Source organism: Pisolithus orientalis (genome assembly GCF_024613125.1).
Source record: "Pisolithus orientalis strain OTSU chromosome Unknown F5J12scaffold_2, whole genome shotgun sequence".
Taxonomy (NCBI): Eukaryota; Fungi; Basidiomycota; class Agaricomycetes; order Boletales; family Pisolithaceae; genus Pisolithus; species Pisolithus orientalis.
Window position 1 is genome coordinate 985,333 of NW_026260783.1, and position 13,918 is coordinate 999,250.

At 51.6% G+C, this 13,918-nt stretch overlaps 6 protein-coding genes across 6 annotated transcripts; 3 read left to right on the top strand and 3 right to left on the bottom strand.

Moving 5' to 3' along the window:
• The first annotated feature begins 124 nt into the window (after window positions 1–124).
• F5J12DRAFT_189313 (uncharacterized protein) lies at window positions 125–2,202 on the top strand. Its single transcript, XM_051738319.1, has 3 exons — window positions 125–339; window positions 393–1,725; window positions 1,777–2,202. The coding sequence occupies exons 2-3, from the start codon at window positions 397–399 to the stop codon at window positions 2,116–2,118; spliced, it is 1,671 nt and encodes a 556-aa protein (XP_051604884.1). The 5' UTR covers window positions 125–339; window positions 393–396; the 3' UTR covers window positions 2,119–2,202.
• A 63-nt stretch (window positions 2,203–2,265) lies between these two features.
• On the bottom strand, window positions 2,266–4,525 carry F5J12DRAFT_189145 (chaperonin Cpn60/TCP-1 family). Its single transcript, XM_051738316.1, has 9 exons — window positions 4,392–4,525; window positions 4,286–4,337; window positions 3,951–4,231; window positions 3,733–3,895; window positions 3,486–3,681; window positions 3,177–3,437; window positions 2,689–3,124; window positions 2,520–2,638; window positions 2,266–2,469 (listed from the first exon to the last, which is right to left on the bottom strand). The coding sequence occupies exons 1-9, from the start codon at window positions 4,455–4,457 to the stop codon at window positions 2,385–2,387; spliced, it is 1,659 nt and encodes a 552-aa protein (XP_051604885.1). The 5' UTR covers window positions 4,458–4,525; the 3' UTR covers window positions 2,266–2,384.
• On the top strand, window positions 4,519–5,723 carry F5J12DRAFT_189133 (uncharacterized protein). Its single transcript, XM_051738314.1, has 2 exons — window positions 4,519–4,855; window positions 4,905–5,723. The coding sequence occupies exons 1-2, from the start codon at window positions 4,811–4,813 to the stop codon at window positions 5,583–5,585; spliced, it is 726 nt and encodes a 241-aa protein (XP_051604886.1). The 5' UTR covers window positions 4,519–4,810; the 3' UTR covers window positions 5,586–5,723.
• Window positions 5,724–7,394, top strand: F5J12DRAFT_189140 (uncharacterized protein). The gene is made up of 11 exons (XM_051738315.1): window positions 5,724–6,039; window positions 6,092–6,123; window positions 6,177–6,265; window positions 6,313–6,414; window positions 6,465–6,544; window positions 6,591–6,691; window positions 6,742–6,777; window positions 6,831–6,849; window positions 6,902–7,086; window positions 7,138–7,170; window positions 7,222–7,394. Exons 1-11 carry the CDS (start codon window positions 5,861–5,863, stop codon window positions 7,308–7,310), a joined length of 945 nt encoding a protein of 314 aa, XP_051604887.1. The 5' UTR covers window positions 5,724–5,860; the 3' UTR covers window positions 7,311–7,394.
• A 267-nt stretch (window positions 7,395–7,661) lies between these two features.
• On the bottom strand, window positions 7,662–12,476 carry F5J12DRAFT_189203 (uncharacterized protein). The gene is made up of 11 exons (XM_051738318.1): window positions 12,080–12,476; window positions 10,413–12,007; window positions 9,468–10,212; window positions 9,094–9,416; window positions 8,970–9,041; window positions 8,825–8,914; window positions 8,455–8,766; window positions 8,255–8,401; window positions 8,076–8,198; window positions 7,965–8,024; window positions 7,662–7,915 (listed from the first exon to the last, which is right to left on the bottom strand). The coding sequence occupies exons 1-11, from the start codon at window positions 12,330–12,332 to the stop codon at window positions 7,826–7,828; spliced, it is 3,810 nt and encodes a 1,269-aa protein (XP_051604888.1). The 5' UTR covers window positions 12,333–12,476; the 3' UTR covers window positions 7,662–7,825.
• On the bottom strand, window positions 12,472–13,726 carry F5J12DRAFT_189172 (uncharacterized protein). The gene is made up of 4 exons (XM_051738317.1): window positions 13,496–13,726; window positions 13,125–13,445; window positions 12,823–13,070; window positions 12,472–12,768 (listed from the first exon to the last, which is right to left on the bottom strand). The coding sequence occupies exons 1-4, from the start codon at window positions 13,549–13,551 to the stop codon at window positions 12,611–12,613; spliced, it is 783 nt and encodes a 260-aa protein (XP_051604889.1). The 5' UTR covers window positions 13,552–13,726; the 3' UTR covers window positions 12,472–12,610.
• Between the last annotated feature and the right edge of the window lie 192 nt (window positions 13,727–13,918).

The following is a 13,918-nucleotide window of genomic DNA, read 5'->3' on the forward strand; positions in this document are numbered from 1 at the left end:
GTCCCTCACGCGTCCAGAGGCAGCCACGAAGGTGCTACCAGGCTATCGACTCCTATCGGTGGTAGAGGAAAGGAGAAAGACAAGGTCCCTATCAAGGAAGAGCCTGATGCACGTGTACTGCGGACACGACCCTCGTTACATGCCGAAAAGAATGGATCTCTCAGCGCCGGCAAGGTTACAGTGCCACTTGGGTCAGACGGTCACCCGCTGCCAATTTGCGTGACATGTTCCAATATCTTGCCTGTGATTTCCTGTCAACAACAAAGTGGTTTGGGGCCTCAGTGTTGATACATCGCCACGCAGAGGCAGGAAGCGCAAGGAGCCGCAAGAGTGCCCCCGGTTGGTTGATTACCTCAGGATTAAGCTGCATTTCAGGCTGAAACTTTTGGCAGATGTATGCGTCATTTTGCCATCTATGACCAAGCATGGCCTGCTCGCTTGCCTAACCAAGTTGTCGGCCATCCCGGACGTGATGATACGGAAACATTTAAGCGGTCAGGACAGAAGGCCTCGTCCGTTACCGAACGGAAACGACCTGCAGGAGAAGAACGGCCGCAGAAGAAAAGCAAAGTCGACCAAACAGCTATAGTGGAAATGTCCTCGAAAGCGAAGGAGATGCTGATGCCCCAAAAGAGAAAAAGGGGCAGGCCTCGCAAGCACCCGCCACCTGAAGAGGAACCTCCGAAACGCAAACGAGGCAGACCTCGCATTTATTCACCACGTCGATCACGCTCCACAGCTCCTGCGAAATCCGCAGCTCTAGGATCTCGCCCCTCTTCTCCGACAAGCGTACGTTCGAAGAGTGATCGCTCGAGCTCGTCCGGATCCAGTCATCATGGTCTGATGTCCTCGGCGCTGAAACAACCACGAGATTTTAACGGTCGTTTTGGCAAGAAAGCCGCGACGAACAGTCGGTTCATGCGAAAACCAACTTCTCCGTTACCGAGCAACTTGGCCAGAGCCCAGAGGATGCTGGAGAGGAGTAAGGTCAAACAGTGGCTAGAAGATAATCGTGACCATGACGTCGAAACGGCGGTCCAGACGAATGGCAAGCGAGGCATACCTGCTGAAGTTGATACTTCACCTCGTCCGACCAAACGGTTGCGAAGCGCCCGCGCACGCACAGTGGACGGCGCCGATGATCCTATCCCAGTCGGTGTTTCGGGTTCCATGTCCTTTCGTTTTAGTGGAGTAAATGGGAGCTTGCTTCGTCGTCCCAATCCAACCAACTTTGCTCGGAGGAAGTGGGTACCAGATCTTTCTGGTGAAGGCTCGGTCCATGAAGATGACGATGTAAAGAGCTCTCTGCGCACTTCAGAAAGCGATAGTAACGGCCCTGTCACTCCCGAGGACCGTACCCCACTGCCCATTCTTGGTCCAATACCCTGCGCAGAAACCCATCTAATTGAGCCACCGAATGCCTCCCCGCGTCGTTCCACCCGAGGTGCCCATGCAGAAAGCATTACTAGCGTATTGATTTACAAACCGTCTCCGGTTAATTTTGCGAGGCGTCGATGGCACTCGGCTGCTAAGTCGCCACTAGAAGCGGGGTCTGGGACGCGCCGCAGCCAGAGGCTGAGGCCAAGAACATCTTGTGCGGAAGACGACGTACAATCACAACCAATGGGCTTGTCGAGCACACGGACAACACTTGCTTCCCGATCGGTCTCTCCGGGAAAAAACCCGAAATCTGGCGGTGAGCCTCCCGCAGCCCCAGAAGCAGACGTACGTGTGTTGCGCAGGTACTCTCATATCCCTAATTGAACGTATCCACAGCCAGGTGACTTCTCGATCTCTGCCGCGAGGCATGGTACAGGGTTGAATGGCGACAAATCATTACTGCCAACAAGTTCCGAAGGTAACCCTGCTGTTGGTGGGCTTCTCCCAGAAGCCTCAGCAACCCATACACCGCCTGAAAGTGAGGACGTCTTGTCTCATCTTCGTGTCACGTACACGACGGAACTCCCAGCTGTCGTGCCATGGAAAAATGTTCAGGCGACGCCTATGTCCCATTACCTTAAGAAATCTGCATCTTTTCTTGGCGACGATTGCTCATCGCCGACGCATCTTGTCCATGCAGGATGGGATGATTCTGTATCGGACGTCCTTTCCGACTAACAATCCCGCTTTTCGAGTACCCTTGTAGGCTAATTTATTCCAGGTTGCTAATGGCCTTCGGTAGCCAACGTGCATCTCTCATATTAACTTATGCCTGACAGTGCTTTCTCAAGTTCAATCGTTTTCACTTCTTTGTAGTCAATCTTTATAGCCGTACGAATATCGTTAATGCCGTTTATAAGATTTTTCATGGACCAATATCTCAGCCCGACAGCACGATGCGAATTAGTAGGCGATGACAGTAGCGGAACGCTGCTTGCTCCTATCTATGACTGGCCTTCCGGTTTGAGTGAGCTTCTTCCGGCACGGAGGATTTCATCCGTAGACAATAGATTTGTTGCAATTACAGAACTGCGGGAGGCTGAAGAAGGCAACTCGATATCATCGGACATGCCACTTACCACGAGTGCAGCATCTGCTTCTTCACCCTGTAGTTGTCCCAGATACCCTCTACAGTAGGGTCAAAGGGTTCTCCCGACTGGAGGTCCAGTCCAACCACCTTGCCTTCAGATTGCTCATCCTAAGGGGGATATTACATGACAAACGATTGAGACATGTTAGGATACCAACCTGCAGGGAAACAACCACATCCTGAACATCAAAACCACCGTTTTGCGCCAGGGTCTTCGGGATTACAAGGAGTGCATCTGCGAATGCTTGTACGCCCATCTTCACACGTCCTTTTGCGGACTTTTTAACCGGACCACTCAAGTGGGCGGCACACGCAACCTCAAAGGCTCCCGCTCCTGGAATCAAACACTCGTCTTCTATGGCATTCTTGACGGCTCGGAGACCATCGCGAAGAGCATCCTGGATTTGTTGTGTCGTGTGTGGATTCGGGCCTTTAATCAAAAGGGTTACACTCTTTGGTTCCTTCACGTCTTCCACGAACGTAAACTTTTCCTCCCCCAAGGTGTGCTCATAGACAAGGCCGGCCCAACCGAGGACGTTTGGAGTGAGGTCGTCGATGGAATTTTGTGCCACGCCTCCACAGATGAGCTGTAGCCTAGGCTAGGTCAGCTGGAGGCATTAAATCATGTGTATAGCGGACTAAGTACCGTTCCATATTGCGGCGTTTCGCGCGTCGCAATGCTAGGATGCCATTTTTTGCCAGAATATCAAGACTGAGAGGGTCAATACCCTTCTGATTGATAACGACGAAATTTTTCTGTTTCTCTTTGACTCCAACTGCTTGATCACACACGAGATTTTTCAGTTCGATAATTTTCTTGACTTTTGTATCCACAAAACGTCGCTCTGATTCGACAAGTTTTTCACGTTGCTCGGTGGAGGAATAGAAGAAACCGGAATTAACCTCCCTAAGCTTTTTGAATTACTGATATTGAACGTAATGAAAGAGGACCTACGTTTTTTCATACTCCAGGCTGACATTCAACGTCAGAATGAACGCGTTTTCGACGCGTTTTGGCATATCCGGATGTCTCGCACCGTGATCCAGTACCAAACCACGCACAAGCTGAGTCTCTGACGCAGTACGGTGTTGCATTTTCATGATCTCTATCATGTGAAGATCAATGGGTTCCTGCCATTGGTCCTTAGCGTCTGAGGTAGTTTTTTTAGTATGAATGCTGTCCAATTAAATGAAATGCGTGCCTTTCAGGGGCGGCGGGGGCCTGATGGTTAGCACGGCGTCTACGACGTCAGCCGCGAGTTTCTTCGCTAATAAGGCATGCAGCTTTGTGGCAAGCGAGGTGAGTGCGACATCAATCAGGGTAGACCGATCCATCTTCGATGGCCGCTTGAACGTATCCAGAAACTAGGCAAACTCGTGTGAGGATCTTGGCAGAAATCTCGCATGTTCGGGAACATACGGTTAAAGCCTCTTTCTTCGCGAGATCAAAGCCTTCCGCTACGACGGTAGGGTGCACACCTTCAGAGATGTAGCGATCTGCCTGCTTCAGCAATTCTCCAACAAGAAGGACGACACATGTGGTGCCGTCTCCGACTTGATCGTCTTGTGCGACCGCAGTACGAGCAATCATGGCAGCAGTGGGATTCTGAATCTGCATTTCGGACAGCAGAACCTTGCCGTCCTTGGTCATCTTGATTTGACCTGCGCCGTCCACCAACATCTTGAGGGTACCTCTGGGACCTGATACATGCTCGATCACGGATAGGAATGGCGGGATGCAGGCGAAACACCTACCGAGATTACCCTTCACAACACTAGCGAGGCCCATGGCGCCATTCGTGTTCACCTAATACAAGCCATGCGTCGGAGCGTAGAGAGACGCGAGATCTGATGAAATTACCTGCAGTGCCGCAGCGCGACGGACGCTCTCAGCTTTCGGATTGATCAATTCTATGCTGGACGACATGTTGGGAGATTATTAGAAGCACTGGTCGTGTAGGCTAGCACAGATTCCGGTGGCGGAGTGCCAAAAACATCCACTTGGGAGATTCGACAAACCCACCGTCGACTACGCACATCCAACACCTTTCATACCTGGCCAAATCATGCTGTCATTCCATCGCTGCCAGCTGCAGGAGGTCGCGTTTCAGCCTGTTGAAACGTGCGGCTACTCCAACGTCATCCCCGCCGGTCAGTCCGATATATATCCCTGACAGTCTAAAATGCTCCCCAAGCCAGAGAGATCTGAAGGCCCCTCGCCTTCGAGAGCAGCCGTGGGCACCGGTCGTTCTTCACCAGTATACACTAGAACTTTTCGCGATGAACAACACCGACGGCGTCCGCAACCGCAGGGAGTCACATACGGTACGTATCATATCAGCTCTCCTTTTTCGCGTCACTCACCTTTCCACAGAAAACAAAGGAAATTAAGCCCCTTTTCACGACGGATGCCCTTCCAACGGAGAGGAAGCGGCGCTTGCAGACCCAGACAAAGATCAAACGCACCCGCCCCCCTCCTACCACGCCGGCTCTCACATTTCATCCCTTTCAGAACCGTATCCGCTCAGGCCGCCAAGATCCGTCCCTTCCGACGGCTCGTTACTCTCCTGACACCTCGAACGGCGGTTCGTTCGAGGAGCGGGCCGAGCACACACCACACAGTGCAACCAACGAGTTGCCATTCACCCCCGAACCGTATGATCCGCTGTCTCATACACGACCTCGCGCTTTCGACCCCTCCGTTGCCTGCCAAGCACCGCCTAATCATGAAATGAACCCACCATCTCTCGAGTACGACTCGCCACTATCCTACACCTCATCGTCCTCACCCACTACGTCTGATCGGTCCCCGACCAACTTCCCCGAGGGCTCCGGTTATGAGATAGCCAATTTCCAAATCTCACCCACAAGCGAAGATTTCTATCATTCACATTCATACAGCCCTGCTGTGCAGGGCGATGAGCAGTACCACCTTTATGGCAATGTTGGAGTCGTGAATTACCCGATTTCTTATCCTGATACCAACTACGGCGGGGTCGCTCCTAACGCAGTCCCTTCGTATACAACCAGCTATCGGCCACCCCCTTCCCGCTGATTTGGTATTACAGCCTGTAGACCTAGAGATCTATAGGCGCGGATTTGAAGGGACCACCGTTCTAGCCGTACTTTCATCATTCAACTATATAATGCATAACATGTGTTTTCCATTCATTGCTGTGTATCATACCGCAGCTGCTGTTCCAGATTACAATATGCGCTTTGTTAGGCGCTAGGACACTGCTGGTAACTGGGTTTATCCGACGTTTCACCACGTAGGACGAGTGGTGAAAATATAAGCAGCAGCGGCTTTACTGGTTCACACATCCCGACATGTCCGCGCGCAACCCCCACGCTGTTGCCAGACCTTTGCCTACCGCTGATGAGCATTACCAGCGGACGGTCAGCCGTATCGCTCAAATACAATCTCATCTGAACAGCCTGCCCCGCGCACAGCGGCTCAGGGATAAGACTTGTATCATAACGGGAGTCGGTTCGTTACATGGTATAGGGTAATGTTGCAATTCCTGTTCGTGTGCCACTCCATTTTGACAATCTGGCCAGACGCGCATCTGCCCTGCTATTTGCGCGCGAAGGTAGGGGTTTGAAGAGTTCTCGCCGGGCTTACACCAACGACAGACACTACTAGGTGCCCGTCACCTCTACCTTTTAGACTTTTCCGCAGAGAATTTGCCGGAGCTGGAGTCGACAATCAGGGGCTTGTATCCAGACGTCAAAGTCAGTCAAACGTTTTTGCCCAGTAACCTACTCAATGGCGTCAATAGGTTACCGTCATCCAGGCGGACGCCGCTGATGACACTGCTATATCTGCTGTCTGCGACCGAGCAATCAAAGAAGAGGGTAGATTGGATGTGTTCTTCGCCAACGTCAGTAGCAGTTTCGTGTCTCTGTTAGTTATGACCAAGTGGTATCTTAGGCTGGGATTCTCAACAATAAAGCACTTCAAGACTTGACGGCAGATGCTTTCATGGAGTCAATTCGCGTGAATTCGTTGTCGTGAGTGGCCTTCGTACTTCTCCTTGCACCATCTTATTCCCCCTAGATGCTTCCTAGCGGTGAAGCATGGATCACGGGCAATGATGCATGTTGATCCCTCCAAGGGAAAGGCTCTAAGTGGAGGCAGTATCATATTGACGGCTTCCGGTTTGTCCAGGCATTCCTTGTTGTCAGGCCGCACTGATGGAGCGCCCAAGTGGCTGGTTTACGCTCGGGTGCTGGTACGATTGACTGTGAGATAGCATTATTATCCTCTTATTCGTCCGAGTGTTAAACCCCATGACAGATAGCGCAAGCAAAGCTGCGTGAGCAGGCCTTTCTTCACATCGCGTTGGTTTGTCTTACTCTGTCACAAAGGGTAAATTCGATCGCGAAGACCGGCGCATATCAACTACAAAGGACCGACATTCGCGTTAATTCGATCTGCCCTGGCCTGATCGAAACAAACATGACGAAAGACATGTTCGACTTTGCTCGTCAGCGAGGCACTGGCGGCAAGCTGGGGCAACTAAATCCACTTGGTCGGTACGGCGTTCCACAGGGTACGATCTCGTGGCGTAAGCAACCGACACGTGCTAACCATAAGACTTCAGAAATCGCTCAAACGGCCCTGTTCTTGGCATCTGGTAAGTCGCGTGTTCCTAAGCGTTCGCATTCTCCTGATCTTTGCCTTGAAGACGAGAGCAGTTATGTCAATGGACAGAATATCGCGATCGACGGTGGCCTGTCTGCCTCCCTTCCTGTTATTCCCGGACATTGGGCTTGACCGTCGCATTCCCGCGATATTATGTGTTCTCATATTGGTGAATTACTACCTCCGTTCATGTACGAGTTGCGTATCGATAGCAGAGATCAGCGTTCGTGGGTTCATGTTGAGACGTGAGCAGGTACAATTGATAGTCGATGGCGCGGAAGACCCACTCGACGTCGTGCAATGAGCTTGGGGTTCGTCAATGTTCGGCACGTAATAATGCAGCCACGGTGGAACTGCGTGGCGTCCCTTTCGTCGAGTATCAGAGTCGATAGTGCCACCACAACGGCCGATATCACTGACCACAGCCAATACCGTAGAGATATTTCATACTCCAGTCGTGCTTAACTCCCACGAGTCGGGCAACAACACAGCGAAAACCAGCAAGGTCAGAGTTACATTTGTAACTGTTTCTGAGGTTACTTAGGAGCTGACAACAGACCTCTGTATATAAGAAAAGACTCGAAAACGGCCTCAACAACGAGATGTGGCTAGGGGTATCCTTCCGTGTGTATATCAAGCATACAAGGTCATGACAGAGGAATATCAGAAGTATCAAGACCTAGGGGGAGCATTGTACGGTCTCTCAGAGCCGATTTCTCCCATTCCAGCGTCTGAAGCTGGTGTCGCCGTCAGTGAAGCCGTCCATATCTATCAAGTTCTACTCACGTGCTCTACTGCTTCTTTGACAGAGAGGATATTCATATGGTCCGGTATGAGGCCGTCATTCTGACGAAATTGATTCAAATCAGTGAATCATTAACAAAATAGCGGACTAACTAGTACTAGTTCATCCAGATTCCGGAACGCGAGCCGCATGTCCAAGGGAAGTTGTGTCGGTAAAATAAGAACATGCACGGTCGGCAAGAACGGCTTGGATTCTGTGTCGAGTTTCGACATGACCTGTGATCGTTTCTGAGTCCTAGATATCGCATCGGCAAGGATGAAACAACTGATACCATTGCCGTGTTTACAGCCAGTGTGATATCAGCTCGCTTCCCTCGTGCGCGTTTACCCACTAAAACGAAGAACTCCCAGCAACAGTCGATCACGTACACCGACTCTTGTAAGATGATCCCTGCGGACAAGACTGAGACCGGACGGACCTGCGGAATGGGCTCAGAGTTACTGTAAATACCAGCGCCAACACGACGCATACCGGTGCATCCGCGTTGCTGAGCTCAACCAGCCAGCAGCGCGGTTCAGAAGGAGTCGAGTTCTGCCTCCACCTCCAGTAATCAGCTCTGGCATAGGACTCGGGATCGCCCATGATCATCCAGAACATGTCGTCATCTCCATCGTTCACCCCCTCGGTGAGCTCGATGATGGTGGTGGCCCTGGTCGCTAAGGATTTCGCGTATTCTAATGCTGCTGAGCGTTCCGCAGATACCGAGCCGATACCATACCATACATAGACGTTGTCCATGATGGTAATGCAATAGCTGTACCCGGAACAGAGATTCCTTATTCTCTATAAGTGGGTGTGAGTGAAAGGAGATGGACAGATGGATAATAGTAATTAAACGTACAAGGTCCAATTCGTCAATCAGTATTTGGTTGCTGTTCGATCTGATGACATGCATTGTAGTGTTCTCTGATGACCAGTGGGCCCTGCTTCCCTGCCACGTAAGGGTTAGCCACTGGTGCGATAGGGAGTTCGCTTGTGGAACATACCTGTCGTATTGCAAGTCTTCCACCCAGCGCATGGATTAATTCAGGCGGTTCACTTTGCTGATGGACGTACTCCTGCACCGAAACGAGTGGTAACCAGGGGATGCAAATGAATATAATGACATACAGGCGACGTTCCGTATCTGCGTGCGAGTTCCCCAACTTTCCCCTCTTCCCGTATACCACAGTGGCTCTTTCGCCCCTGCCAGCACCACACCTTGGTGGTTGCAAGCCCACTTTTGTGTGACCTCGCACGGTAAACGATTACGAGAAGTTCTGTGTCGTATAGGATACTCGTATCACATGGAACGAGTGTGGCATTCTCGTGAAGAACGCTCATAACCTCAACCGAGATGGTGGTCAGATCAGGGCTCGGGACAAAGGGCAACGAAGTGTTTGCCTCGAGAAGAGCCTTGACGTCCATCCTCGGTAGGGGTTCATCCACATGGTCTAATCTTCCGTTAGTTCTCACCATTGGCTTCGAAGCACAGTTACACCCACCAATGCGCACTACCTCAGACTCCCCCGTAGTTGCAGTAGCCCTTTCGAGAGGTTTAGTGACGAGTTCTGTGAGGCCTTCTTTGACGTCATCGTTTATCTCAGCTGTTCTCGATAACGTATCAATCGGCGTGGAAAGTAGTGCTGTTTCGTCTTTCACTGCCGGCGTCGCAAGCTCTGGACGCGATTCATAGTTCGATTTCCGCCTCTCCACTGACGGAGCCAGGATAGAATCCAAGCCCGAATCTGAACTTAGACTTGTGGGGGGCCCTTGACGAAGACATATCGGCAGCGAGCTTTGGCGGGCACCATTCATAACCTGGGCAACGTCCATAACGCGTGCACGATTTCCTGTGGATGGGATGCGCGGTTTTCGAACAGGCGTCGTGGGCACAGTATGTCCCTCCTTATCTTTAGTCGTAGTTCCTGAGCTGTCGCCTTGCCCGCCTTGAAGGAGCATGGTAGGCGTGAGCCCTGCGATACGTCCTGAGGCGTTTGGAGGGGAGACTTTGGCTTCAAGTGCAAACTCAGGGTGTGAGGCAACGGCAGGCCCGACCGGGTTTCTGCGATGCTGGGTATCTGAGGTAGGGAACCGAGTCTCAGTTGCAGAGAGGGAGCTGGACTTGGTAGAATGTACGCCCAGCGCTGAGGAACCCGCTGGTGAGACTTCACATCTCCCAGGTTCTGAAGCTTTGATTTCTTCAAACCTCGCCATCTTCCGCGGTTTCTTTGCCCTGTCTTTGGTTGGCTGAGCGACACCAATACCGCAAGAAACCGTGCAATTATTAAAAAAAACCGTAGCATGACACCATTTAAATAACGTGACGGGTAGCATGGCGATTGTGGCATAAAGCATGAGGAACCAAGATGAAAGAAAGGATTAAAATCGATCAAAAAGTAAAATCCATTAACCATCGATTCCACTCAGTGTCACCGAAGAGGACGCACATGACTCAATGGCTTCCCGGAAGATGGCGATCCCGACATCCCTAACCTTGGTATCGATGGAATAGTTCTGTCTCTCTCCTTGATGTCTTTTGTAACAACTTCCGTCATAGTCAAGCCTCCCTTTTTAATCCCCAGCTCGTTGACAACCGGGACCGGAGGGCTGTCGCCCGTACGGGCAGGCTTGATGAGCGTGATCTTCGTGCTTGCAGAACCGAGTTTCTTGTCCACACCCTGCTCCGACATTGCATCTGACTTGTTGACGGCCATCATTGGAATGGCAGACATAGACACCGCGCTTCTTATAGACCTGCCAGTATCGTGCGTTACAATTTTCGAGTTATCCTGACCCTGTCTCAGGTCGCCAATCTGAGACCGTGTTGGGGAAGACATTCTGTGTGAAGGCGAAGGTGGGGCAGTGTTCATCCCAGGTTGCCATCGGTCCAGAACAGACGCCCGCCGGGTGAATTTCTCCCGTAAGTCACCCTCCACCGAAAATTGGGAGGGAGAAGACAATACATTTTTCACGCTGACCGGTCTGGCCTGGGATCCGGCCTCGCTAGCCCGCACAACACTCTGCACGAAACCGCGGCCCTGAAGTCGACTGATAGAGGGTGTCGGATCCTTTGCAGAATTGGTACGTGGACGAAGGAACGCGGACGCGCTTCCACGCTCAGACTGTGAGTCAGGGGTCATCCGGTCCGAAGATGCGAAGGGCCCAGGAAGGACACGCGGAGAAGTAGATGGAGTCGAGGGAGGAGGATTTATAGATGTACCTGGAACACTTTGCATCAGGGCGCCCGCCCGAGCACCGTCAGGGAGTGCTTTATTGCGGGCCTCAGAAATGGGCTGTCTGCTTCGGACATCGCTGATGAACGTCTTTGAACTTGGTTCTGTAGCTTGTGATACAAACACTTTAGGAGGGTCTGTCGCAGAGTGGGTGGCTGGGGGGTTTGCCATGATATCAGGTATTATAGTTTTCTCGGTGAAATTCTCAGATCGTGGGCTAAATGTCGTCGCGGAAGCGTTAACTTGATTTTCCGACGATGAGCTGCACCCAGGTGTGCTCATACGACGTTCCCGGATTCCGAGGCCAGAAAGCCTAGGAGTCTGTGCCCGCGGTGGTGCCTGCTCGTTGAGCTTCTCAACGTATCGGAGGGCAGCGGCCAGAGTACTAGTTGTTCGAGGGCGGGGCTGATTGGTCGCCAGAGGTCCATTAGACAGTACCGGTGAGTCAGTAGGCGATGGCGCAGTTGCAATGGTGGCTGTGGTTCTGGCCGATGCACTCTCACCCCTCTGCCCTACCATGCCTGGCATTGCGACGCCGCCTCGTCCAAATATTGGATGAACAGGACCGTGATCCATACGACCATCGTATGCACGGCTGGCATCTATCTGGGGTTCATGCCGCTTCAGGCGGGGCCCAGATGCCGAGCCACCCATGAATTCCGCAAGAGATATCGGAGCACGTTTCACGCTAGATGCTGTTGTAACTTTGGCTATAGGCTTGGGGAATGTTACTGGGGGAGTCGGTTTCTCGCGAGTGGAATTGATCGGTTCATCTGATTCCGTGGGGCGGACTGCACCTGTGGGAGACTCTTCTCGAGGCTCAAGTCAGACTACCCATAACAAGCAGCAGAAACATGATTTTCTCTGAGCAAATGACTTACTCAAATCAATTCCCTTCATTCCGATGCCAAAATCACCGCTCTGTCCTGTCCTGAGCCTTCTCTGTCTCGCAAGCCTTGTTCTTACGATTTCCTCTTCCAGACGGCGCTGTTCAGTGTCCTCATCTGCATCAACTTGGCGCTGCATCTCCTTGATCCTACTCGCCCATTCTGCGAGGCCCGAGTCACTTGTGGCACCGTCTGTTGGGGCCGATGGAGAGGAGGGGGGATCGGATAGTGCGGAGGCAGCTGACATAGGTGCCGCGATGGGATCTGCTATATTGATATGAACCTCCCGTTTCGTTAAAGTGAACTTGGGTACGTAGTAATGCAAAGAACGTCAGTAAAGCCCGCAAAACTTGGCGTGACTGCCACGAGACAAAGGAGATGAAAGTCGTCAAGATTTTGTATTATCGAGTTATCTTTGAAGGTCCGTAGATTTATGTAATCAAGTCCATTACTGTACATAAGGTGAAAGTTCAAAAGACTCAAAAAGACATAGCAGTGTCCATGGAACCATTGCAACCAACGCATTCAAGCAAAGATGGCAAAGACGGATGATACCACGACAAGCATTGTGACCCCCATACTCAAGCTGTTCACGGAGAGAGAGACTGCTCCACCTGTACTACCTCCGCTGGAGCTGGAGCTGTTGGATGCGGTCTCTTCGATGCCAGAAGGAACTTGGCCATCTGTTACGGAAACTGATTGAGAAACAGAAGGAAAAGCGCATAGCGTTCACAAACCTGTGAAGGAAGAACCACAAGTCTGTTGCACCGTGCTCGTAGTGTTTGAAACCAGCGCAGGGAAATTCTGGTCAGCAATAGTATATCCTGCCTTACTGCAGTTGCTGCAGGTCACGCTCTGCGGAATAGAGCCACTACCGGAGACAATCTGGCCAACCACACTGATGAAATTGTTGATCGTCAATGTGCCCGTAGAATTTTGGACCCCAGTAAGCTCTTCTGTAGCACAAAGCTCGTTCGCGGAGGTACTGGGTGGGGGCATGCTGTCAGCAGCATGCCTGAAGCGAGGACGGTGAACTTACTCTTTCAAGCATAAGACCTGGCGAAGAGTAGGGTAAGCTTCTTCCAAATAGACTGTCAGGTTCGTCGAGCCGTTGGGTGTCAAACCAAGACTCGCGAGCTCGGAAGAACAACCACCAGTGAGGTTCGTGGCGACCGCTTGAAGGGACGAGTTACTACATGGACCGAGAGCACAAAGTCCAGTCAACCAGGAATCAACGGCAGGGATGATAGATGAGTTCGAGTTAGTGAGTGCAATTTGGACAATTCCACTGGGGTTGAGACACGCGGAGTCGGGGGAACCGGCAATGGTTACCAACGTCGATGAGCACTGGGAAGAAATACTAGAAGAAACGTCATGGTCCACGCTCAAACTGGATGAGAGTCAGCTTACGATTGTGCAACGGCGAAACCTGCGCCGGCGAGGAGGAAAACAGATTTTGAAAGCATGGTGGTCGAATAGTATGAAGTAGAAAGTGGGCTTTTAATGCGTCCGCAGTCACATGTGGTTGTGGCATTTTATACTTGCTGCAACGTTGCCAAAGGCTGTGGCTGCGCAGGCGCCACAGCTGCGGGTGCCTCTATCACGAGAACGCACTCCAACGGGCGCGTAATACCATTATTGTATTGGCCCAGTGACTGCCGATCCACTGCCACGTAATAGTGCTGCCTGCACAAGGCTGTCCGAACTTTCTTTCTTTACTATCACTTGAGTGGTGTTGCAACATCAAAAAACACAGCTTTAGAACTACACAATCGCATCAGTACTTATAATAAAAAAATACATGGGCACGTAGAAGGATGTGTGGTGTAGAAG

Excerpts from the sequence above, each read along its gene's own strand:
- F5J12DRAFT_189313 (XM_051738319.1), top strand. The coding sequence starts at position 397 with ATGCGTCATTTTGCCATCTATGACCAAGCATGGCCTGCTCGCTTGCCT. Across the intron at positions 1,726-1,776 it reads CCGCAGCCCCAGAAGCAGAC|CCAGGTGACTTCTCGATCTC; the intron begins GTACGTGTGTTG and ends ACGTATCCACAG.
- F5J12DRAFT_189140 (XM_051738315.1), top strand. The coding sequence starts at position 5,861 with ATGTCCGCGCGCAACCCCCACGCTGTTGCCAGACCTTTGCCTACCGCT. Across the intron at positions 6,266-6,312 it reads GCTTGTATCCAGACGTCAAA|GTTACCGTCATCCAGGCGGA; the intron begins GTCAGTCAAACG and ends TGGCGTCAATAG. Across the intron at positions 6,545-6,590 it reads ATTCGCGTGAATTCGTTGTC|ATGCTTCCTAGCGGTGAAGC; the intron begins GTGAGTGGCCTT and ends TATTCCCCCTAG.
- F5J12DRAFT_189172 (XM_051738317.1), bottom strand. The coding sequence starts at position 13,551 with ATGCTTTCAAAATCTGTTTTCCTCCTCGCCGGCGCAGGTTTCGCCGTT. Across the intron at positions 13,071-13,124 it reads CAGGTCTTATGCTTGAAAGA|TACCTCCGCGAACGAGCTTT; the intron begins GTAAGTTCACCG and ends GCCCCCACCCAG. Across the intron at positions 12,769-12,822 it reads TTGTGGTTCTTCCTTCACAG|ATGGCCAAGTTCCTTCTGGC; the intron begins GTTTGTGAACGC and ends TTTCCGTAACAG.
- F5J12DRAFT_189145 (XM_051738316.1), bottom strand. The coding sequence starts at position 4,457 with ATGTCGTCCAGCATAGAATTGATCAATCCGAAAGCTGAGAGCGTCCGT. Across the intron at positions 3,438-3,485 it reads AGCCTGGAGTATGAAAAAAC|GGAGGTTAATTCCGGTTTCT; the intron begins GTAGGTCCTCTT and ends CAAAAAGCTTAG. Across the intron at positions 2,639-2,688 it reads ATGTGGTTGTTTCCCTGCAG|GATGAGCAATCTGAAGGCAA; the intron begins GTTGGTATCCTA and ends TATCCCCCTTAG.
- F5J12DRAFT_189133 (XM_051738314.1), top strand. The coding sequence starts at position 4,811 with ATGAACAACACCGACGGCGTCCGCAACCGCAGGGAGTCACATACG. Across the intron at positions 4,856-4,904 it reads ACCGCAGGGAGTCACATACG|AAAACAAAGGAAATTAAGCC; the intron begins GTACGTATCATA and ends ACCTTTCCACAG.
- F5J12DRAFT_189203 (XM_051738318.1), bottom strand. The coding sequence starts at position 12,332 with ATGTCAGCTGCCTCCGCACTATCCGATCCCCCCTCCTCTCCATCGGCC. Across the intron at positions 8,402-8,454 it reads TCAGCAACGCGGATGCACCG|GTCCGTCCGGTCTCAGTCTT; the intron begins GTATGCGTCGTG and ends CCCATTCCGCAG. Across the intron at positions 8,025-8,075 it reads ATCTGGATGAACTAGTACTA|AATGACGGCCTCATACCGGA; the intron begins GTTAGTCCGCTA and ends CAATTTCGTCAG.